The sequence below is a fragment of the Sturnira hondurensis genome, unplaced genomic scaffold (genome assembly GCF_014824575.4).
Source record: "Sturnira hondurensis isolate 20B ecotype Veracruz unplaced genomic scaffold, ASM1482457v3 Scaffold0003090, whole genome shotgun sequence".
NCBI lineage: Eukaryota > Metazoa > Chordata > Mammalia > Chiroptera > Phyllostomidae > Sturnira > Sturnira hondurensis.
In genome coordinates this window covers 8,827,427-8,850,666 of record NW_028075721.1, presented here as the reverse complement: position 1 = coordinate 8,850,666, position 23,240 = coordinate 8,827,427, and the positions used below count along the sequence as shown (strand labels likewise).

The following is a 23,240-nucleotide window of genomic DNA, read 5'->3' as shown; positions in this document are numbered from 1 at the left end:
GCAGGGAGTGGTGGGGACTGCGGCCCACTGGGGCACCTCTGTGCCCCACAGCTGGGAGCACCTGCCTCCCAGCCCAGCAGCAGTGGCCCTACAGGAGCGTGAGCTCAGTGCCTTCCAAGGGGCTGACTTTTCAAGGGAAAAAAACCTATATTTTTATGAGAAAACCGCATGACTACTATTAGCAGTGCATTAAAGTTTTTAAAGCATCACGTGAGCACAGCTGCCACTTTTGCTGGCAGATGCTGCCACCACGACGACCACTGGGACAGAAGGGCTGCGAGCAGGGAGGAAGCCCGCACTCCAGGCTCAGACAACCTTCCAGCCCCTTGTCTGCGGCTGCACCCGCCTCCCTCCTGGGACTTGGTTTTCCCAGGAATCAAGGAGGTGGGAGGCCAGACCCTCTCCTCACTGACATTCCCAGGAGTGGCCCCGCCCACAGACAGGGGCTGTAATGGGGCCCCTGCTCCACACTATCTCGCTGGAGGTGCCAGGGAGTCTGGGGGAGCCGCCAATGGGTCTGCTCTGTGTCTGGGAATGGCAGGTCTGCCTGGGGGCCCGGGGGCAGCTCTCAGGACTGCTGTCAGTGAGGGCCTGGCTCCCGGCTCCCAGGGGTCAAAGGGCAGCATTTTCAGCCTCTTCTGGGGCCAACTTCCTGTTTGGGAGAGAAAACAGAAAGACCCCTTCCTTGCAAGAAATGATCTTCCTGCAGTCCCTTTTCCAATGGCCCTGGCTTGTGGGGAAGGACCCGCCGGGAGGGGATCCCCATGGCTGGGTGTTCCCAACTCAGTCCTTTCCCCTTGGAGCCCAGAAAGGGACAGGGGCCTTCATGCCATGACAGCAGACCCACCTCACCAGCATGGTTAGTTTAGGTGTGACAGTAGAGCAAATATTCAGTGCCTGTATTTATCACCACCAGCTGGGCTCTTGGGCTGCCTCTCCCCTCCTCTCAGCCCCCCACAGCCCCTGGCACCCCCTGGCTGCAGCCTCAGGGGTCCCTCAGACTGAGCCACAGTAAGAAAGTACTTGAGTGCTGCTTCTTACCCCTGGTTGGGAGTCCCTTTAACAACAGAATTGAACTTTTTTGGTGCCAGCTCCTGCCTGGAGCCCCAGCCTCTCCTTGCACACCTCTGAGCACAGGGAACTCACCACTTTACACGTTAGCACACCTCTAACAGTGCCTCCTTTTGCAAAAATTGGGCCCCAGTGCTTCACATAAAGGTTCTCATCACGGACAGGTGTCCCAAATGCCACCTCAACCTGCAAAGCTTAACAAATGTATGCTGCTGTGTTTTCAATAACCGTTTCCACCAGATTTAATATAAATCTGTTGGTTATAGAAGACTCAAAGACTAAATATCAAAAATAAAATTAAAATGACCTGTAATTTCCCTACCTAGAGCAGGGCTAGGGGAAGGACAAAAGGATTTCTTATTTACTGTGTTTACAGCGACCTCTGGGTAAACCACTGGTGGCCAGAATGTCATCCCTTGTGACAAAATGCAGCTGGCACGTCCCTCCTCTCCGGGGCTGCCCTTCAAGTGTTTTAACAATAACTAACCTTCACTGAGCTCCAGATGAACCCATGTGATTCTCAGGATGGCTCTGTCGGACAGCTAATTGATCGATGGAGAGACTGAGGCTCAGAGAGGGCAAGTCACTTCCCCAAAGTTGCACAGCCAGGAAGGGGCAGAGCTGGGATCTGAATCCATCTGGTGCCAAACTTCAGTCTCCTCTTCTCCAGCTAACACGTGCACCACATTTTCTCATCTCCTCACAGGAGCTGCCTTCCAGACCATTCGGCAGGCAGCTCCGATGTTCGTTCATTCTTTCTCACATTCATCCATTTATTAAGTCACCCGATGTTTTTGAACTCAGGTCTGGTGTCAGGTGTAGGATGCTCTCCACACCTCCCCTGCCCCCCACCTGTTCAGATCTGCCCCTCAGGACCCCACCCCAAGAACCTCAACTCGTTTGTTACAAAAGACAGGGTTTATCACATTGTACTATGAACAGCTCCTGCCAATCCCCAAGGCTCAGAGGGGCAGGCTGGGTTAGGGACTCCACAGCCCTCTCTTGACACCCTCTTCTCCCTGCATGAAAAGTCCTGGGTGGGCGAGGGTGGCCTCTAGACCAGGCTTGGGAGTGGTATTGTGTTTATAACGCCAGGCATGTATATATATAAACACAGGCCATGGCTTTCCTTCCACCATGCCTTGGAGGGCGGGCCATCGATGTACGCCCTGGGAGAAAATGAGCCATTCGTGGCAGGGATTGGGGTCGCTCCCAGAGCGAGCACAGGCAACTGCATCAGTTCAAGCCGCTGGTCCGCCAGGTAACCCAGGGAGCGCTAGGGCCAGTCCTGCCAGCCCTGGGAGTGCTAGGCCACCTGGATCTGCAGGTCCTCGTCCTCGTCCAGGTCGCTGGCTCCATCCCCGGCTTCCTCGGCGCCAAAGCGAGCACTTCGGATCTTCCCGAAGAGGGGGGCGTTCTGCTGCTGCCTGCGCAGCCTGCGGGGTGGAGGGGGGGCGGTGGTGGTGACATCAGGGTGTGGGTGTCATCGGTTGGGGTTGACCAAAGCTAAGCCTACCCTAGCATATCCCCCTGTGAAGCACCAGGCTGGGCCTTTTACACACACTAGCTCATCACCTCACCCTCCTAGAAGTCCCCAAAATGACGGAGGGACTATTGTCACCTCCATTGTACAGACAAGGAAACTGAGGCACAAAGCAGTTGAGTAATTGGCCCAAAGTCCCATAGACAGTAGGGAATGGGGCTGGCTCTAGGGTGGGCGCCATGGGCGAGAGGGGATTGGGAGCTGGGGGCTTGCAGAGGGGAGCCGCTGCTCAAAGTCACGCTCTGGGGTCCGAACCCAAACCAGGCTCCAAAGACCACAGGGAGAGAGTTTAGGGGCTGCGGGGGGTGAGTCTCCTTCATCCCCGGTTTCAGTGAGGAAGTGCCTCACTCTAGTCCCTCCCCACATTAAAGTTCCTAAAGCCAAAATGTGCGAGGCAAACTTGGACCCTGAGCTGCGGAGGAGATGCCCATCCCCCAGCAGAGCGGCCGCCTGGCGGCATCTTACTGGAAGGCATGAATTATTAACACGGCAGGGAGGGGCCCAGGCAGGGCCCTCCATTACTGCGCAGTGATTTAGTGCGCTGTCCCCGGAACATTAGAGCACAAAAAGTTGGAAAAGAAAAAGGGCCAGCGGCCCTGGGTGGCCACGCCCTCCCTGATGGAAGCACTTGAGAGGCTGGGCAGAGCCTGCCTGTCCGTCTCCGGAGTTTTATGGCTCCCAAAGAATGTGGCCAAGAAGGGCAAAAGAGCCCCGGGGCTAGGCAGCCTTTCATGGGGTATGTGCTGGGGGGTGGGCAGAGCTGGCCAGATGCCACCTGATTTGGGCTCCTGCCCGACACCTCATAGTAACATCCCAGGCAGATGGGGAAACCGAGGCTTGGTAGCCACATCACAAGTCTGTTGGGTCTGGTTCCAAAGCCTGTTCTCTTCACGCTCCGCACGCAGCAGCACATAGCACATGTTTGGTAAATGAGGGCCCAGACAGCTGATGGCCAAGGGGTGAGGGTCAATCTGGCCGGACCACACACCAGCTGTGTGGCCATGGAAGGACTCACCCTCTCATGCCTTAGTTTCCTCATCTGCCAACCCCATAGGAAAAATCTTTCCCTTCCCTTCTAACAGGAGAATGATGCTTGTAGCACAATATCTGACCCAAATGTAAGCCCTTTGCCCAGGAGTACAGTGACCACAGCAGCTGACCGTTATTCAGCATTTATGAAGTGCCGGGTACACACTGGCTCCTTTAGTTCTCACAACAACCTAGAGGTGAGAACTGTCCCCGCTTCACAGAAGAGGAAACTCTGACACAAAGAGGGTGAGTGGCCCAAGGTCACAGAGCTGCGGAGCACAGAGCCAGGGTTCCCCCAACCCCAGCAGTCTGGCTGCAGAACCTTGGCTCCCTCCAGTCTGTTAAATAAGAGGAAGCGAGTAAGGGCCTGCCAGGGCCAGCCCAGGAACCAGGTGTGTCGGGGGTGGGGGGGCTTGTGGAGTGGAGAGGGGCTTGGAATTGATGTTTTCTGATAGACATTCATGGCTCCAAGGGGTGTTAGGGGGGAGGGCGCCACTCCCAGGGTGCTCGGATGGGGAGGGGGCAAGGGAGGATGCAGAAGTTGGGTCGCCCAGAGACCCTGTGGTCCTGTTTGAAGGCTCGGGCCCACTGTCAGGCCGGGGCTCCTCAGATCCCTCTGATCCCAGCTGGCCTGCTGCCCCACCTTGGCCCTGACCTGTTTGGCCACCCTTCCTGCTCTCTGGCCACAGGAGACAATTCCAGGTTCTCAGCTGGCCTCACTTCCTGCACTCCCCTTCCCTGGCTTCCTGGCTCTTCCAACCTGGAAGGAACAGGATTTTGGCCCCAGGGAGCCGGGCCCTCTTCCTTCTCTGTCTTCCCCTCTAGCCTGAGCTCCAACCTTGCCCGGAAGGAGGGACGTTTTCTTTGGCTGGAAGTCTCTCTGGCCAGTTTCTGTGTCCTGGGCCCGGAATCCTCTCCCCGCTGGAGCCCGGTCCCCCCCTGGGGTGCACGTGGGGCCCACCTGGACTGCACATGCTCTAGCTGCACCTGCAGGTTCTCGCTCTGCTCCGTCTGCTCGTCCAGCGACCGCTGCAGCTTACGTGCCTGGTTGTGGGCCTCATCCAGCTGCGGGGTGAGCAGGGCCAATAGCATGGGGGTCACCTTGGGCTGGGCCCGCTTGGCCTGCCAACTGCCATTCATTGGTGGGGATGTCCTTCCCAGAGATGTCTGTCCTCTGAGGCCTCGACCAGGGCCCACCTCCTCCAGGGAAGCAGCCCTTTTGCTCCTCTCCCTCCCTCTTGCCCCTCCCTTCTAAACCCACCCATCCTCCAATGCTCCAAGCTACTGACCACCCATCAATTCATCTACCCTCATGGGTGTGTCCACGTGAACATCCATCCATGGAGACATCCACCTGCCCATGGAGATGCCCACTTGCCCACTCACCATTCATTTATCTAACTGTTCAGCCACCCATTCCTCCGGTCCGTCCCCGTGTCCTTCTGCTCTTCCAGACACACCTATTTGCCATCCATCCATCCACCCTTTGTCCTTCTTTCCCTGTGAGTTCATTCTTCCACCCACTGGTCCAGGCGGTTGTCTATCCATCTTTCCACTGTCCACGCAGCCACCTGACTTTCCATACACTTGTCCATCACCCATCTGCCCACCCGCCCACTCACCCAGTCACCTAGGAGACATCTGCTGTCACTCCTCACCCACCCATCCTTCTTTCCTCCCTTCCTCGCCAACCCACCTGTCCACTCAGCCCCTCATCGCCTGTCCATCCATCCGTGGAGTTATCCTTCTGTCTTTCCATTTACCATCTACACATCTGCCCACTCATCCATCCATTAATCTTTTCAACTACTCCTCCACCCTGTCCGTCCGTTCTCCTTCCCACCCCTCTACCCACAACCTATCTCCCTTCCATCCATCGTCCACCCACCCGCCTGCTCTACCCTGGGCACATCCTGGGAGTCAGGCTCATGCCAGGCACCAGGGACCCAGCATGGATGACACTCCTGCCCCAGCTGAGGTCTCGAGGCCGCCCTTCGGGCCCCAGTGGGTGCTCACCTCGTCCTCGGCCTGGGCCAGCTCCTTCTTGAGCTCCTCCACCCGCAGCCGCAGCTTCTTCACCTCTGCCTCGTGCTGCTCCACCCGCCGGTTGGCATGTGCCAGCTCCGCCACCTTCTCCTGGAACTGTTTCTTCAGCTTGCCGTGCACATGCTTCAGATCTGCCAGCTCCTGCAGGGGGGCCGAGATGAGGGGAGGGCTCCGAGTCAGAGGGCACCATGCCAGGGAGTCCCACGGCGTCCCTTCCCGCTGGAATCTCTCCACCTGTTGTCTGAAATTCCGGCACTAGAGGTCTGGCTGAGCAGCTGGAGGCCAGGGGGCCGTCTGGCAAGGTGAGGTCTGGGGGGTCCATGAGGGGAGAGGACTTGGGTGGGTAAGTCAGTGGCCCCCTTTTGGACGTGTAACTCGGAGGTGCCTACTGGAAATGATGCCGGTTGTCCAGCAGGCTACTGGAGCTGAGTCAGGTTTTCTGGGCAGGGATGAGGCCTGGAGTCTTCAGTATCTACAACAGAGGGCAATTAAAGCCCTGGGCCCGGGGATGCTCTAAGCAGGGAGTGGGTGTCTGGGGAAAAGAGATCAGAGGCGAGAGTGGCCGAGAAGAGGATGAGCAGCCAGGAATGGAGACGCCCACCCCCAAGCTCTGTGACTTCTCCAAGCCTCAGTTTTCACATCTGTAAAGTGGGACTGGGCACGGCCTGAAGGTCTCTGGAATCCAGCCTCTTTGTTCCATCTCCTAGACCTCAGCCTGGTCTAGGCCTCCGTTACCTCTTGCTGCCCCAGGGAACAGGGACAGCACTGGCACAGGGCCCACAGGTGGCGCTCCGAAGGTGCAGGCACTGTGGTTATCACGGAGCCTGACCCGGAGTGGGTGCCTAGGAGGAGCGGCTTCTGGGTGATCATCATCTCTGTCCTCAGTTGTTACTTCAGGGGCCTCTGGACCCCTGCGGGCTGCCACTGGACGCACAGTACATGCTCTACCCTGGCTGAACGCGGAGGCAGGGCTGCCCCAGTCCTGGCCACGCCACTCACTGCCCCACCTTGTTTTTCTCGAAGAGCGCAGCCTGGCTGGCCCGCAGGTCGCAGTCCAGCGCGCTGGCTGTCTGCCGCCGCCGCCGGGCCAGGGCCTCCTCCAGGTCCCCGACCTGCGCCCGCAGCTTCTTGTTCTCCCGCTCCAGGCCCAGCTTCTCGGTCTCCAGTCGCTCACGGCGACCCCACTCAGCCGCGTTCTCTGCCTGCAGACGCTCCATCTGCAACAGGGCAAGAGGGGTGAGGGCCTCTGGCCAGGGCAGGACAGCATGGAAGGGCCTTCCCTGGACACTCAGCTCCCTCCACTCCACCTCCTCCTGGAGCCGTTCACTTTTGACGCCAGGAAGCAGGCCCAGCTGCAGTGGCTATAATTAACCCTGGCTATTTTACCGTGTGCAGGATGTGAGGGTGCTGTGGTTTCTGTAAGGGAGGGAGAGTGCCCTTGGTAGATTGGGGTACCCCCCCCGGAGGGGTGGCCGGCCCATCTCAGAGCACAGGCCTCTTTCAAGATGATGGAGGGAGGGTCTCTGTCCCCCACTCCCACCGCCCTCCCAGGTCCTGCCAGCGGCCCTACCTCGCCCCTCAGCTCGGCCATCTTCCTGTCCATGCTGGACCTCGCACCCAGCTCATCCTCCAGGTCTTCGGACATGCGGCCCAGCTCGTCCTGATGAGCCTCCTTCAGGATGCTGAGCTGCAGGACACAGCCCTGCCTGGTTACGTGAGCACCACCTGGTTATACCCCAGAACCAGCTCTGGGGGGCGGGCACTGCTGAGGAGTGCTCAGCAAGCAGGTGATGACCCAACGGGTGTCCAGAGCTGACCTTGAACCTCACCACTGTGCCACTTCCAATACTTCTCATTTCCTACTTCACTATCTCCTAGCCTCCCAGATCCACTCCTAGCCCCCTTCGACCCATTTTCCACAACAGCAGCCTAGAGTGAACTTTAAAAAGATAAATCTAATCATGTCCCCTTCCTGGGCTCCTTAAGGTAAAGACTGACCCCTCCCTATGGCCTCACAAAATCCTCCCACCTATTTCCCCTTAGTTCACTGTGTGGCCTCCCTTCTAATCCTCAAATATACCTTATCCACCCCAGGGCCTTTGCACGTGTGGCTCCCTCTGCCTGGTACGCTTTTCCTGAGGTATTCTGCAGCATGGACGCTTCTCCTTCTCAGGCCCTGGCCTAAACGCGCCTCCCCCATGGAGGCCTCTCCTGCCCTCCCCACCTGGAGAACACCCCACCTCCCTCTGGGATGGGAGGACGGACAGTTTGTCTGTTGGTCTGTCTGTCCAGTTTTGTACCCCTGCATGGCCTCGGCACAGGGGAGCCCTCAGCATATACTGACTGAACGCATCCTGTGGATCTGAACCTGGTTTGAGGGTGGGTGCAGTCTGAGGGTGGGTGCGGGGTTGGCCACATCAGAATTGCCTGGGGTGCTTTTGACACGGTGGTGCCATCAGGGAACACCAACAAACTCCGCTCTGTGCAAAGACAGGGATGAGCCTGAAATACTTAAATGCTGAAGAAAGAAGTCAGATGCAAAAGCAGATCTTTCTAACTGTCCGTGAAGCTGCAGTTTTTTGTTTTATTCACTTAACTGCACTAAATGACTGCACTTCAGAATTTAAACAAACTAGAAGGACAGATAGATTCCTGAACCCAAGCCCTAAGATGCTGATTCAGGAGGGTGAGGGTGGGGTCTGGGAGATTCCCTAAGACCAGTGTCGATCCTTCCACTGGTCTTCTGAGTCGGGTGGTCTGAGATGGGTGGTCCTCCCACCTTCAAGAAATGCAGGCAGTCCAGCCAGCTTTCTCTGGGTGGCTGTGCCCCCTGCTGGCCATGGGGGCCAGCACAGGAGGTGGCAAAGGCTGCCTAGCCTGACCCCTGCCTGCTCTTAGTCCTCCACACTGCAGTAAAGCCAAGTCCCCTTTCTGCCATCTGGGGCCTCAGTTTCCTCACTGATAAAGTGGGGACAGCCTCCTGACGCCACGCAGCTTCAGCGAGCTCTTGCACACACTAGGCGCCCAGCGAATGCTACATCCAGACTCCTCCCCTTCCTCCTGGTCCAGCAAGTTCTCCTTGCAGCCTCCTCTCACTTACTACCCTCCAGACACTCTGGCCCAATTTCTGTACACATGAGGCTTATTCTGGTCTCAGGTCCTTTGTATTTGCTATGCCTTCTGCTAGGAACTTCACCTCCCTCTTCTAATCGCTTTAGGTCTCACCTCAAATGTCACTTTCTTAGCCAGGCCTTTCCTGACCTATTGCCCCATCGCTCTAATACTGTTTTGAGTCTTTCACAGTTTATGAATTTACCTGCTTGGTTTCTGTAGGCCTCCTCTGAGCCCCTCCCACAAGGTGAGCTTCCGGCAGGGACATAGCCTACCCCAGCACTCAGAACAGTGCGTGGTGCCTGGCTGGCACTTGACAGTGAATGAATTCCCTTCTTTCTTCCATTCCCACTTCTGAAATTCAGCCGCACAATGCTGCTTTTTCCAGGAAGCTGCACCCCCCCCCCCGCCCCGGTTTCCAAGACTCACTTGCTTGAGGATCTCCTGTTTGGTTTTGCTCAGCTCCTCATACTTGATCTTCCACTGGCTGAGTTCCCCCTCCAGCTTCTCAATGTTCCTGCTCAGTGCCAGTTTATCCCTGGGGAGGAAAGAGGGAGAGACGGACATGGGGGTGAGACCACTGGGGCCCTCCGTTCAGAGTCCTCCTGTGCAGTCTGCACCTGCAGAACCCACACCCAAAGTCCTTGCCTCGGCATTCAAGGCCCTGGCAGCCCACACTGCAGGAGGCACCCTGGTTTTGCATTTCTCCTGGAACTGTACCCCTCCCACAATGGCAGGTGCCCAGCTTATGGTGTGGGGATGTGACCAGGCCTCCTCCAGGGCCCTGGCCACCCCTGGCAGGTGCCACCCCCCCAGGACCCAAGGGTCATTTGCCAAATATGACCCCTGCCCCTGTTTCATGAACTATGGTTTCTTGGAAGGCTTGGTTTGAAAATATAGTTCTGCAGTTAGAAAAGCCAAAAAACACTGTCCAGTGACTCTCGGACCTAGTGGTCCTCACTTGTCATCATCACTGGGCGGGATTCCCTTGTTTTTCCATGACCCCCCCCCGCCCATGCACATGCATGAAGCACACAGGTAACAACTTGCTGCCTGACACTCCTGGGGGTGAAAATGATCTGAGCCTAGACCTTGCTCTGGTTTACATGTGAATGGGAAGTGCCTTGTGAACTAAGAGTTTCCCAGGGATGGAATTACTGCATAAATTTAGGGAAGACTGCACTTGGCTTTGCTCAGAACTCGACCAAAGGCTGTTCACCTCTCAGGACATCCCATCACCACAGTGACACCCCTTGGGCGTTGGAGTTGCCAGCCCTGCATGCCTGCACCTGCTGCTTTCCTAGGCGTCCCAGCAGGTGACTCAAATGGGCCAACGCACATACAGCTTCAGCACAGGCTGGACTCGGAGCACGTGCTATGTGAGTACCTGCTGTCAAGGTCATCGTCACTATCATTCTGCATCAAGCCACCAGACTCTCCTCCCCTCATTACTTCGTCCAGTAGGGCCGTGTCTAAGCTTCCTCATGCCACAACACAGCACGGGGCTGGACCGGGCAGGTCCACTCACACGCACGGTTTTCAGTGAATACAGAGTTGGCCTTCTGTGTCTCTGGGTTTTGCAGGGTCTTTGATCTGTGGTTGGGAATCTGTGGGTGCGAAGGGCCAACTCCGAGTGGAGCCTCAGTTCTCAAACTTCATTCATTCTAGAAGGCTGAGAACTGAACTGATGGGAGATCTTCAAAAAGTTTGACGGTATGTGCCCTGTTCTAGCGCATTTTATATAAGGAATCCGAGCGTCCGTGAATACCGAGGGACAACAGTGGTTAAGTTTCATGGAGTGATCCCACACACAGATTTTCTTTTCTTTCTAAGATTTTATTTATTTTTTAATTTATTTATCTGTAGAAGGGAAGGGAAGGAGAGAGGGAGAGAAACATCAATGTATGGTTGCCTCTCGTGCATCCCCCACCCTGCTGGGAATTGGCCTGCAACCCAGGCATGTACCCTGACTGGGAATCGAACTGCGGTTGTTTGGGTCGCAGGCCCGCGCTCAATCCACTGAGCTACACCAGCCAGGGCCACACGGATTTTCAACTGTCAATTGAGGGGCTTGGCATCCCTACCTTCTGTGTTGTTCAAGGGTCAATTGTACATACATTTTATTATAAATTATTTTCCTTTCTACTTAACATTTGTTACCACATTAGGTTGATTTTTGTTTGTTTAAATAGAAATTGATTGTCTTATAGTTCTGCAGGCTAGAAGTCCAAGATCAAGGTGCCAGCAGGCTGGATCCCACCTGAAGGCTGTGAGAATCTGCCCCGCCTCTCCCCTGGCTTCTGGTGGTTGCTGGCCGTCTCTGGTGTCCCTTGGTTTGTGGGAGGATCACCCTGACATCTGCCTTCCAGGTTACATGGCATTACATTGATTTTTTAGGAAGCCACGTGTAGCCAGATTATCCTATCCATGTACCTAATTTCTGGATGGAAGAGAGGGATGCTACAACGTACTCATTACAATCCAGCGTGTGCCCTGAGCAAGATCACTGGTGACCTGCATGTTCTTTATTTAAATTGTATTTTAATGATTGATTTGAGAGAACTGTCTCACCAACTGCAGGCTCTTCACATACCCAGCCGCCACCCTGCCATCTCAGACTCAACACATCCAAACCGACTTTGCAGCTGCGACCCCCAACCTCTCTGTCCCTCCTCCCCTGGTTAAATTTTTGCCCCCGGCCCTCTCTCCCCACCTGCACATAAGCTCCACAAAGGTGGGGATTACTGGTCTCATTTACGGCTGTGTCCTCACAGCTAGCACAGCGCCTGACCCAGGGCAGATGCCCAGCACGTGTCACTGGAAGGAATACGAACAAAACGCGCCTGGGGTCCTGGGGTGAGGCACTCACGCTGCCGGACTCAAGCCCCAACAGTACCACTCCCCGTCAGCGTGTCTCAGATCTGTGACACCAACTTTCATTCTGTGATGCTGAGGGTACCCTGCTCCCCCCGGACCCCCTCCTGTCTCCCAGGACTCACTCTCGTTCCTTGAGTAGCACCTTCTGGGACTCATCCAGCCGTAGCCGCAGGGCCGTCAACTTGGAGGTGTCCTCCTCGATGGAGGCAGTGTCCTCCCAGGGCAGCCGGCTGCGCTCCTGGCGGCCCGAGCTGCCCCGTGGGCCCCCGGCCCCTACACTGCGTGCCTCCCAGCAGCCCTCGGGCTCCTCCGGTCTGCTCTTCAGTAGGTTCTCCACCAGCTCCAGCTCCTGCAGGGACCAAGGTGGAAGGTGGGCCAGTGGCTGCTGAGCCCCCTGGGCCTCTCCCAGGACTGGGGTCTGGAATCAGCTTGGTGGGTAACCCTGGGCAGGTCACACAGCCCTTCTGGGCCCCAGCACCCTGTTTTGTAGCCTGGCTCTCCATCCTAGAAAGGGAAGCACACAGTCTCCTCGGCTCCCCCCACCCCTTCTTGTCCTGGAACTGCACACCGAGTCAGCCACTAAGGTTCCTTGTCCCCTGGAAGATTTCTCAGGAGAGGTGATGAGCTCCCCATCACTGTAAGTATGCAAACATAGGACGAGACATTGGTGTGAATGCAGAGGCAGGGAATTCCTACAGCGAATAAGAACAAAATTCCTTCAAAAGGAATTTTGGCTCTAAGACTCCATTTTTCAGGGGCAAACACTAAGGCACTGGGAGCTAAGCACCAAGAATGGTAAGGTGGCCCTGCAAGCAGAACCAGCTCCCAGACAGGAAGCTGTGGGGGGCTATTAACCCAATGCCAAGTCCTGCTTCCCCTCTTGAACCTCCCTTTCCCCTCTGCCCTGTCCCTGTGCACCCCAAAGGCCTGCCTTGATCACAAGCCCCAGATACCCATGGCCTCTATTCCAGCCTGGCTTCCCCATGGCCTTCCCACGTGACTGTGTCAGCCCCTTCCCAGGCTGCTCTCCATTTCCCTACTAGATGGGGACAGTGGCTCTGAGAGTGCCCTGAGGAGTGAGATTCCACTCCTGAAACTCAGAGTCTGGAAGGGGGCCTCAGGTGCCACCTGGCCCAAAGCTCTGCTTCACAAACAGGGAAACAGGGAGGGGAGGGGCTTATTCTGGGTCACAGAGCCAAAAAGTGGCACAGCAGGAGGACAAATTCAGACTGCAACTCCAGGGCTCTCACAACTGTCCCTGTCACCTCCTGGACTGTGACTGACAACCAGAACAAGGACAGGGCAGGAAGACACCGTGGGGCTGGCTGACAGGAACTGCCATGGTCTGCCCCCAAGAAGAGCACTGAATGCCACCTCCAAACACCAGGCAAGGCTGGGGAAGAGGGAGCTTCAGCTACCAGGAGGTAGCGGTGCCCACTCTAGCCTGCAGGGGTGGAGGGAGCAGGGCAGGGGAGGTGCAGGGCAACCAAGAATCTTAGCTAGAGCTTGGGGACAGAGCTAGGAGCAATCTGAACTCGGACTCTGCCCCCAGATGGCCTTCTGGCAACAGGCCTGCTGGTTCAGAGGAGGCTGCCCTCCACACCCACCATTCACGCTCCAGCCATACTGATTATTACCATGGACTCTGAAGTTCACCTGGGTTCAACTCCCCAGCAACTTGTTAGCAGCTGGGAGACATGGGTCCTTAACCCCTCTATGCCTCAGTGTCCTCCTGCATGAAGCAAACCTCTCCTGGGGCTGCTGTGAGAATGACCTAGAAAATGCACCACAGAGCTTAGGGCTCTGTGCAGATGGCCCCAGAATGGCGGGAGCTGCTATTGCCAGTCCCCAAACTCCCCGGGCGCTCTCTACCTCGGGGCTTTGCACAGGCCATTCCAAGCCTGGAGTGCCTCTCTGTACTTCTCACGGCTATTCCTGTGCGTCCTCCTAGTCTCGGTTACTTAAACGGGACCTCTTTCAGGAGAGCTTCAGTGACGCCACCCCCCAAAGACTGGATCCACACTCCTAGGGCCCTGACAGCCCCCTACCTCTCAGCTGAAATTGATGCTTGCTATAAATGTTACCTCCCCACCCTCAATTCAAGTTGATCGAATGAATGGATTCAGCGCTGCTACTAATGGATACCTCCCAGGCAAGTACTTGAATCCCTCTCCTCCTGCTCAGAGTGGGTGATTCCCTGGTTCTGTTGGCTATTCAGGTGTGAGAGTGGAGGGACCACCAGAACTCAGGGTTCTCTGCCCTAGGGGTCTCTGGAAGGGAGGTGACCTGGGACCCCACCAAGTTGACCCACAGGAGTGAAACCTCTTAGGGCACCAGGCCCTTACTATCCTCTTGCTGGGTCAGGCGGCCTCCACCTCTGTGCACAATCAGCCCAGTCCACTTTCAGACCCAGGGGCTAATGAACCTCCCTGCCCAGCGGCTCTGCCTCGTCCACACACCTGGCTGCTCTGGGGCCTCTCTGACCCGACATCGCGCACGGGCTCGTGCTCCCGCTCCGGCTCTGTCTCGGGTCCATCAGGCGTCTGGTCAGCAGCTCCCCGGGCCCCACGGAGCCGTGCCAGCTCTCGGCCCCGCGCCTCACACTCGCCCTGCACCTCTTGGCGTTCGCGGCGGGCGCCGGCCAACTCCTTGGTGAGCGAGTCCAGGCGCTGGCGCAGCTGGCGCACTTCTTCGCGCGCACGGTTGCGCTCTGCCCGCACCTTGCTCCACTTCTCACGCCAGTTGGCAGTACAGTCCGACCACCAGCGCATGGTCTTCTCCATCTGCGCTGCCCGTGCGCGTGCCTCCTCCAGCTCCCGCAGTCGCAGCTCCTCGCGGCTCTCCCAGTCCCCGTCGGCAAGCAGCGTTGAGGGTGCCGGCAACGCCAGGGTGGGGGGTGGCCCCGGGGAGGGCGTGCCACTGGGCGGCGTGGGAGGCAGCGAGTCTGTTGGCCCCATTCGGTCCGGCGACGGGCTCCCTAGAATGGTCAGGAGGCTGCCTTTGGACAACTGCGGGGACTCGGCCAGTCGCGGGCTCGGCCCGTGGCTCATGGTGCAAGGGGGCTCACAGGCTCCAGGCTTGAGCTTGGGCTGGACTCAGGGGAGGTGCCTGAGACTTTTGGCGCATGCGATACCACTGTGCATGACGACCACCTCTGCCCACTGCTCTCCGGGCCACAGGATGGGGGATGCCTCCTGGCACCTGTAGGAGAGCACATCATTATTAGACGGTGGCCACCGCCTGTCCACATCCGTAAGATCAGCCATGGGAAGGGCATAACTGACAGGGAACAGCGTGGGGAGAGGCAGAGGGAGTGAAATGGTCTGCTCCAGGAGAACCCCCGAGGCTGGAGCGGTGAGCAAGGGCCTGCAAACACCTTCTCACTGGCCCCCAGACTCCCCACTTCAGTCCCTTCAATCTACAGCAGCAAGTGCTGATCTGCAACCCTGATCTGCTGCCCATGACCTTCAGGTCCCGCCTCACACACTGAACCACTACTACCCCCCATCTCCACCCTGAACACAGCGCACTTCCATGCTGGCCCTCCTGCCTCCTCCCACGCTGGCCTAACTCACTGCATCCTTAAAACTTATCTGAGATACCACCCCTTCCCAGAAGTCCTCCCGGCACGTCTCAGGCCAGGCCATCAGACCCTGTCCTGGCTCCATCACTGCTCTAACTAACCTCATTGTACCATTTGTGTGGGTGTCCTGTCTGCTCCCCATTCTCACCCCAGGCTGTGAGTTTGCGGAGGGCAGAAGCTGGTTCCTGGTCACTGTTTCAGTCTTAGCACATGATGACCATGACAATGGCAGTTGTGGAGGGCTGGCTACAGACCAGGTACCATGACTTATATGAATTATTCCATTCATTTGTCTCAACAGATTCAAGAGACATGAATGACCTTTACTGAGGAGAGGAAGGCTTGGGAAGGTTAAGTCCCAGGGCTGGGCCAGCCATGGTGTCCAGGAGTCCACACGCAAACACGGGGAGGGGGGTGTTGGTGAATACACGTACACACAGGTGGTACGATGGCGATAAGCCAGTGTCTGTTAGATGGTGGGGGTGTGGTGACGTTTCAGGCTGTTATTCATGGGAAGCATCCCTTTTAAAATAAATGAGACACGTGTCCCTCTCTGTCCCTGACCTGCCACATTCTCCCTCCCTGTGGCCTCACTCTGACCACCTCCAGCAGCCCCTCAAGACATCCTGACCTTTGTTCCCCACTCAGCCAGCCTGTCCCTCACACCAGCCCCTCAGGCTCCACCCTGATCTCTCTCCCTTCCTGTTGAGTGACCAACCAGAGCACTGTCCCCACACTGCCTGGCCACCACTCTGTGTCCCCTCTTCCAGTCTCTAACCCCTCCCTCTTGGCAGGTGATCTGATGTCAGGACTGGCAGCGAAAAGGTGAGCCCGCAGACTGGCACTGCCTCCCTGTCCAGCCCCAGGCCCAAGTCCTCTCTTCTCTGCCCCCAAGAGGACAGTTTCTTTCAGTGCAGTCTCTGGTTTAGACATGAGGCTGGGAATCATATTAATGGTACAAGTTTAGGACCTTTGGGGATTTGGTGATGCCTTGTCCCCACACCGAAGTCCATACACACAAGTGTGTGTGTCTCAGCTCTGCTAACACCTGCCCAAAGTTATGCACCCAGACACGGCCACACAGACGCAGGTTCCAGTTCCCAGAATACCACTCACTCCCTGGCAGGCGAGTGCCGGCTCTGTGACTCAGTTTCTCCACCTGTGCAGTGAGTAGCTGGCCTTGATTCCATGTGCTTTCACAGACAACTGTGCACACTCACAGACACACACACTCAGACACTCACAGACACGCACCCCACCTACACATAAACACAGATACAAAGAGACACAGGCAGGCACACACATACTCAGAAATGAACCCAATGTGTGCAAAACTCTAGAGATGCAGGGAAAGGTGCTCACCTGTAGCTAGAGTCCCAGACACACCTGACACCTGGAGACATACACATGCCAACACAGAGATGGATACACACAGAGATGCAAAGATACTAACAGCCAAGCAGATGCACACGCACTTACACACACAAACATACAGACGGACAGGACATTCACTCTCCTCTCCCCATTTTCCTGGCCAGCCTCCACGTGGACAAGGTCTTGGAAAAGAAAAACAACATGAGAGCCTGCAGGGGAGGGGAAGGGGGCAGGAAATCTGAGTGCCAGCCCGGCAACCAGGGCTGTGCTAGGAATGATGGGTGCTGAGGGGGTCCTGGGGCCTGGGCACCCTGTCTGCTGGGACCTTCCTGTAGCCCCGAAACTGAGAGGGTAGCAGGGAGGGGGCCACTGCCACAACCTCTCTGCCACTGGGAGCCGCCAGGCCTGGCACAGGCTTGGCAGGAAGGGGACGGCCTGCTCCTTCCAGAAATCCCAAGCCTGCCGCACAGGGGCAGGGCGGGCACCACCCAGGCCCCTAATGGCTTCCAAGTGCCCACACTAAAGGCAGGGGTGGGCTGCAGATTCCGCTCCTGTTCCCCTCCTCAGCAGCCTGGCCAGGCCCTTCCCAGGGGCTGGGGAAAAGGATGGACAGCAGTGGGGACAGACAGGCTGTGAAGGGCCCTCCTCCTTTTCCTCCCACAGACCAGGGTCCCCTGGGGACTGTGTATGCATACATGTGGGAAGGAGTGGGGGTGGGGGACCCCAAGGTGGTTTTTCCAGAAAGCTCATCCCCCAGGACACCAGGAACCCTGCACACCCATGTAGATTCAACCAGACCCTCCCAAGCAATGCACGCCTCCCCTTGCTCCCACCCACCCCCGGGCACGTAACACAGCCTTGGGGACAAAAACTCACAAGTGGCCCTGGTAGCACACACACTCACCGAGAGTCAGATGCAACACAGGCTCTAGTTGCCCTTTCCACCCAGACTCTGTGCCTTCTTCCCATTGGGCATGCCCACAGGTGTGCAGGGTGGCCTCTTGATTCCCCCAGGGTGTCACCACCCCTTAAGGAGCAGGTTCATGAGGGACCAGCCACCACAGGCACCAGGGACACTTCCTCACCCCAGCCTCCTCTCTCTCTCTAGCCCTCAGGGTTGCTGTTCAAGCTGCACCCCTGCCGGCCAGGAGTCTGAAACCCCCACCCACCCATCTAGCTCAGTCCCAGCACCTCCAGGAAATGCCTCGATCTCCCCAGCTCCACGCCCGACCCAGAGAGCACGGCCCTACAACCTCCCGCAGCATGACCTGGCCAGCCACCCTCTTCTTGCAGCACAGAAGGGTTCTGCCCACCGAGGCGGGACTCTTATGCCACCCACAGCTTCCAGGATAGGCCCTGATTTGAGGATTTGCTTCTATGTGACCAGTGGGGTGCAAAGCTGAGGCTGAACTGTGACTCGCATCCCCTTAGCTGGGCAGCAGTGCTGAGCGGGACACACAGCTCCTGGGCCCCAGCACGGCCAGCCCCACTGCTCTGGACAGCTGCTGGCCCACTCCGGTACAGAAACAAGAATATTTTGCTGGGACATTTGCCTCTGGCTAGGCTTTCGTCAGGTGTGTCCATGGAAAGTGACCAGTGGCTCCTGCTGCTTGTGGACTGATCTGGAGTATCTTCCCCTTCTTTCTCCATCAGCAAACTCCTACACATCCTTCAAGGCCCACCTTCAGTTTCCCCTCCTCCAGGAGGCCTTCCCTGACCTTGTACACAGATTACATCAGTGCTCCCAAAGCACTGGCACCTCCCTATTCTTCACTAGTGGCCACCTTGTGAAGTCCACAAGGGCGCCTTGGCCTCACTGGCTGTCAGCACACAGCAGATGCTGTGTACATGCTTCCCAAGCTACCGATGAAAGATGGGTAGTTAGGGGTCCCTTTGCAACCAGGGAGGAATGAGCTGTCCTAAGAATCAGCAGTCACTTTGTGGCCAGGCATTGGGACAGACAGGGGTCTGAGACTATTTGTGGTGAAGGTCAGGGTCAGAGGTCATCTCATGGCCAGGTCAGGAGTCAGGGTTCTTACCAGAAGAAGCCTAAAGGGCCCATAAGGCCACAACTTGGTGTTTTGTCCTAAGCATGTTTAGATGACTCTCAATACCCAATGAAAGAAGTGAGCGATGCTGAGGCCTGGATGGAGGCCAGCTGAGGGGACTCGGGGTACGCCTGGAAGCCCAACTCCTCCCTCCAGCTCAGAAACCCCCTGTGTCCTCCTAGAACCTTTCAGGTGGGGCTATGGGGCCGACCCATGGCCACAGGCCTGGCTCTGGGCAGGGAGCAGAGCCCAGCAGGAAACCGCAGAGGACAGCCTGATTGGATAAGTGCAGGGTCTAAGGCTGGTCAGCCCACAAACTGCAGGCACCTGTCTCTCTGACCTGCTGCCTGGGCTCCAGCCACCGGACCTCCGGGAGAGGACTGAGAGGGAGAGAGGCAGGCAAGTGGGGCCTGCAGGCTGGACCTGAGCCCTGGGGTCAGCGCCCCTGGACTGTTTCAGATACCCCCATCTCAGACAGAGGAGCCATTAAGATAGCCTGGAACTCCTTTACAAATGGCCCAACTGAGGCGTAGGGGAGCAGCCCCTTGGCCACATCACATAGAGGACTAACAGCAAAGTGTGTGTGTGGGGGGGGGGGGGGCTTGAGGAAGCAGGAGTGCGGGGGGGCTTGAGGAAGCAGGAGTGCTGAGATTGGATGTTTCTCCTCTTAGGTCATGTCTACTTCAGGGGCACCTCCACAATGGGGTCCTCAGGCATCTGGCCAAGTGGCCCAGCGTAGCTGGTATGGGAGAGCGCGGGAGCCCTTTTGGGGACCGACCCCCAGCCCCGGATCTCTCAGCAACTTCTTGATCTATTCATTCTCGCAGAGCAGACATCCCACTAGTCTCGGCTCTGCCACTGTTACGCTGTGCGGTATCGGCAAGTCTCTGCCCTCCCTGGGCCTGTTTCCTTATCCTTAAGTTGGGGAGAGGCACTAACAAGATCCCTAAAAGTGGGCAGGCCTTGTGCCAACCTGAACCAATCTAACGCCACAGCCCTGAACAACCCCCACTTAAGAAATTGAAGCCCCGGGTGGGGAGGAGGCCTGGCCACCGATCTCCCGTTGGCACCCTGAGAACGGCGCGGAACTGGGGCCCCGCTCCTTTGTCCTAGCACTAGTCACTCCACCTGCTCCAACACCTTCCACAAAGTCACTTTCTCCCCTTTCCAAGGCCTGACCCGCCTTAGGCCGAACTTCCTGGTCCCGCTCCAGGGCTGCCCACGTCCAGCGGGCTGCCCCGCACCCCCTAGCGGCTGGCAGGGGGCGGTAGGGACTCCCCGGCTCACGAGGCACTGTCCCGCCCACCACACCGCGGGGTTCCCATTGGTAGCCTAGCGGGTCTGGGGAGGTGGCTTCGTGCTCCGATTGGCCCACGCCGCTCGTCCATCACTCACTCGCCATGGTGACTGTGTTGGGTCCCCCGGGGAAAGTTCCAAATTCCGCCCCCGCCCGATGCCCCCGCCCGCCCCGTCGGGCCCGCGGCATGCCGGAGGCGGCCCTGTCTCCCCCATCCCGCATTCCCTCCGCACCTGAGGCCCAGGGGCCCAGAAGCTGGGGGAGCCCGCGAAGGGGACTAGGAAGTTCTGCCTGAGTTTGGGGTTGCTGCGGACGCGGGAAGCCCGTAGCCCCCACTCTCTCCAGCTCGTCCCCCAACTTAACCCCTTCTCTCCTGCGGAAGATTCGCGGCCTGGAAGGAGTTCCTGGGACGCCGTGGCTTTCCGTCCCGGCACTATCGCCCCCGCTCACCTCGGCCGGGGACCCTCGAGCTCCGGACGTCCGACCCGCCGCGGCTGGGCGGAGCGGGCACAGGGCTGACTGCGGCCGCCGCCGGCAGGGCCGAGGGAGGGCCGCGGAGTCTCCTCCTCCCTCCCGGGGGGGAGGGGAGGGAAAGGAGACGGCCAGGGGGTGGGGGCTGTGGAGCGCCCGGCAAACTGCGGCCCGGCTGCGACCCTGGCCGCCTGACACCCTGGTCTTGGGGGGGCACCCGCCTAACTTTGGGGCGAGGGTCCTGGGCGTCGGGCTCTGCTGCAGAGCGGGCGGGACCCCGGCAGAGGCCCCACCCCTGCATGGGGGGCCGAGCAGGGGGAGAAGGGGAGGCAGGGGCTGGAGACGCCGCGGGGCTCGGCTTTCCCGCCTCAGGTTTCCCGAGCGCCAACGAAGTGCTAGGCACCCCGCGGCAGAAGTGGGCACCGACTGTCTCGGGCTCAGCACGTGGAGCGTGCTTACCGACTTTTCACTTTTGTTAACTGCTTTCTGCCTAGTGTCAGCTCTGCTACCTAGTGGACGTGGAGCAGCAAGTCGTGGCCGCCAGCTCCCAGAAGCTTTGGGGTTTCCTGCCTCGCTGAGCAGTGGGTGGGGGCGGGGGTCTGCGGTTTGGGCAGGAGGGACCGGCAGACTCTGGGAGGGCCTCTTACCACATCCTGTGCCCTGGAGGGCAGACTGAGGTGAATTTTTCATCCGGAAAGAGAACCAAAAATTCAGAGAAAGAGAGTTGGGGGAAACCTGGCCGAGTTGGGACTTTAGGTCAAAAATAAAAAATGCTGAAGATAAGTTAGTTTTAGCCTGTGGTTAACAATCTTTGGATTATGATTGCAATCACGCACGTATTAGAATGATGGAAGAATCGGCTCTTTGCGACAAAAGGGTCATTTTTTTTTTGCAAAAATATTTGAGGGTTTCAAACCCAAGGGTCACTCTGAATCCTTTAATGGCCAAACACTTCTCTTAAAGGGCGCGGTCATTTCTTCGGCGGAAGTTTTCTTACTCTGTGGTTAGCCGCTGCTCCATTTCCATGGCATTACTTCCATGAACTTCATGAAATCCCACACTTTTTGCAAGATTTGCAGTTTCAAGATTTACACTTGCTGTGTATTCGCACGGTTAAACATGGACAGCGCCAGACACCGGGAGACAGATTCGGGTGCGTTATGTGATGCCTGAGAGGGAAGCTTAGGCGGCACCTTGGACCCGTGAGGCTGAGATGTAGACTGCGTGGAGAACCGGGATGTCCCCATGTTAATGCTCAGGAAACGCCCGGAGAGGCTGTTGGCTCACACACACCCAAAGTCCCATAGCCACTGAGGACAGCCATAGACCAAGAGCTCAGAGTTCCTTACGGTTTCCAGAGGCCCGGTGGGGAGCAGGTGGCGGAGGCTGAGTTGATGATGAACCTAAGTTCCAACTTTAACACCATCACTGTTGGGCTTTCCTTTCTTTCTTTTCTTTTCTTTCTTTCTCTCTCTCTTTTTTTCATTTTATGTATTTTTAGAGAAGGGGCAAGGGAGGGAGAAAGAGAGGGAAAAAACATGCATTGCCTTTCACATGCTCCCTCCTGGGGGCCTGGCAGGCATCCCAGGCCTGTGCCGTGACTGGTAATCGAACCAGCAACCTTTGGGTTCGCAGGCCAGTGCTCAGTCCACTGAGCCACACCAGCCAGGGCGGACCTTCCCTCTTAGGAGAGGAAGCAACATCGTTGTTCTAGGGGTGTCTCTTTCAGGGTGGGGGGTGGGGAGGAGCCACCTACTCTTTGAACTAAGATGTTTGCCAACAGTAGGCTTCACAGTTCTGTTTTACGGCCACCTGTGAGTTGTGTGTGGTTAACACCCTCTCAAAATGAGGTCGGAAAGTCAAATGAAAGGCCCAGGGTCGCCCACTGGGAGGGCTCAGAGCCCAGGTCCGACTCAGTTTACCACAGTCACTCCTGTCCCTAATACCACACCTTCAGGCAGCCCTCAGGATAAAGTGCTGATCTGATGCCTGCTTCCTGGTGCCCCTCCCCAGGGGTTTCTCTCCCCAGCTCCGCACAGAGGGGTTTTTAACTGGGGCCAGTGCCGGTATCTCTCACACTTCAGCAGTGCTCAGCCCTGCATCTCTGCGCCCATCAGCACAGTGAGCTTGGGTCATTACTTATTTAGCAGTTTTTTAGAGTCATTTTACATTTTAGAATAGGCAATTTGTATGCGTCGGCATAAATAGAGGAAAACCATAAAAATAAATATGTAAACATGCATCTTTGATCCCGTAGAAACTTTTTCTTTGGTAGAAAGGGACATGACAGGAACACCCACCTGTGTCCGTCGCAGCGTTACTGCCAGGAGCCAGCAGCCACCTGGGTGTCTGTTGGCGGGCAGGTGGATACGCAAAATGGAGTTTGGACATTTAAAGAAATATTATTCAGCCTTAAAAAGGAAGGAAACCATGACTCATGCTACAGGGTTAATTAACCATAAAGTTGGTGGGAAGTGAAAGCCAGCCAGGAAAGGACGAATGCTGTGTGATTTGCATCCGGTCCCTGGAGTGGTACATCCAGAGAGGCAGAAAAAAACCGGTTGGCTGGGGCCGGGGGAGGGGAATGGAGAGTGAGTGTTGGGTGGGGACGGAGTTGCAGTTTGGGAAGATGGGGAGATGGAAAATTCTGCAGACGGGTGGTGGTGATGTTTGCACAACAGTGTGAGGGGGCTTAATGCGCTGAACTAGAGGCTTAAGAATGGTGAAGATGGTGAACTTGGTTTTGTATTCGTGTATTTTGCCACAAAAAAATCATTAGAAAAATATGTT

General features: G+C 57.1%; 1 protein-coding gene across 1 annotated transcript; it reads right to left on the bottom strand.

Moving 5' to 3' along the window:
- Positions 1-1,974: 1,974 nt before the first annotated feature.
- CCDC102A (coiled-coil domain containing 102A) lies at positions 1,975-20,999 on the bottom strand. Its single transcript, XM_037041640.1, has 9 exons — positions 20,430-20,999; positions 14,137-14,878; positions 11,800-12,026; positions 9,230-9,338; positions 7,260-7,376; positions 6,697-6,906; positions 5,660-5,830; positions 4,605-4,708; positions 1,975-2,507 (listed from the first exon to the last, which is right to left on the bottom strand). Exons 2-9 carry the CDS (start codon positions 14,725-14,727, stop codon positions 2,378-2,380), a joined length of 1,659 nt encoding a protein of 552 aa, XP_036897535.1. The 5' UTR covers positions 14,728-14,878; positions 20,430-20,999; the 3' UTR covers positions 1,975-2,377.
- Between the last annotated feature and the right edge of the window lie 2,241 nt (positions 21,000-23,240).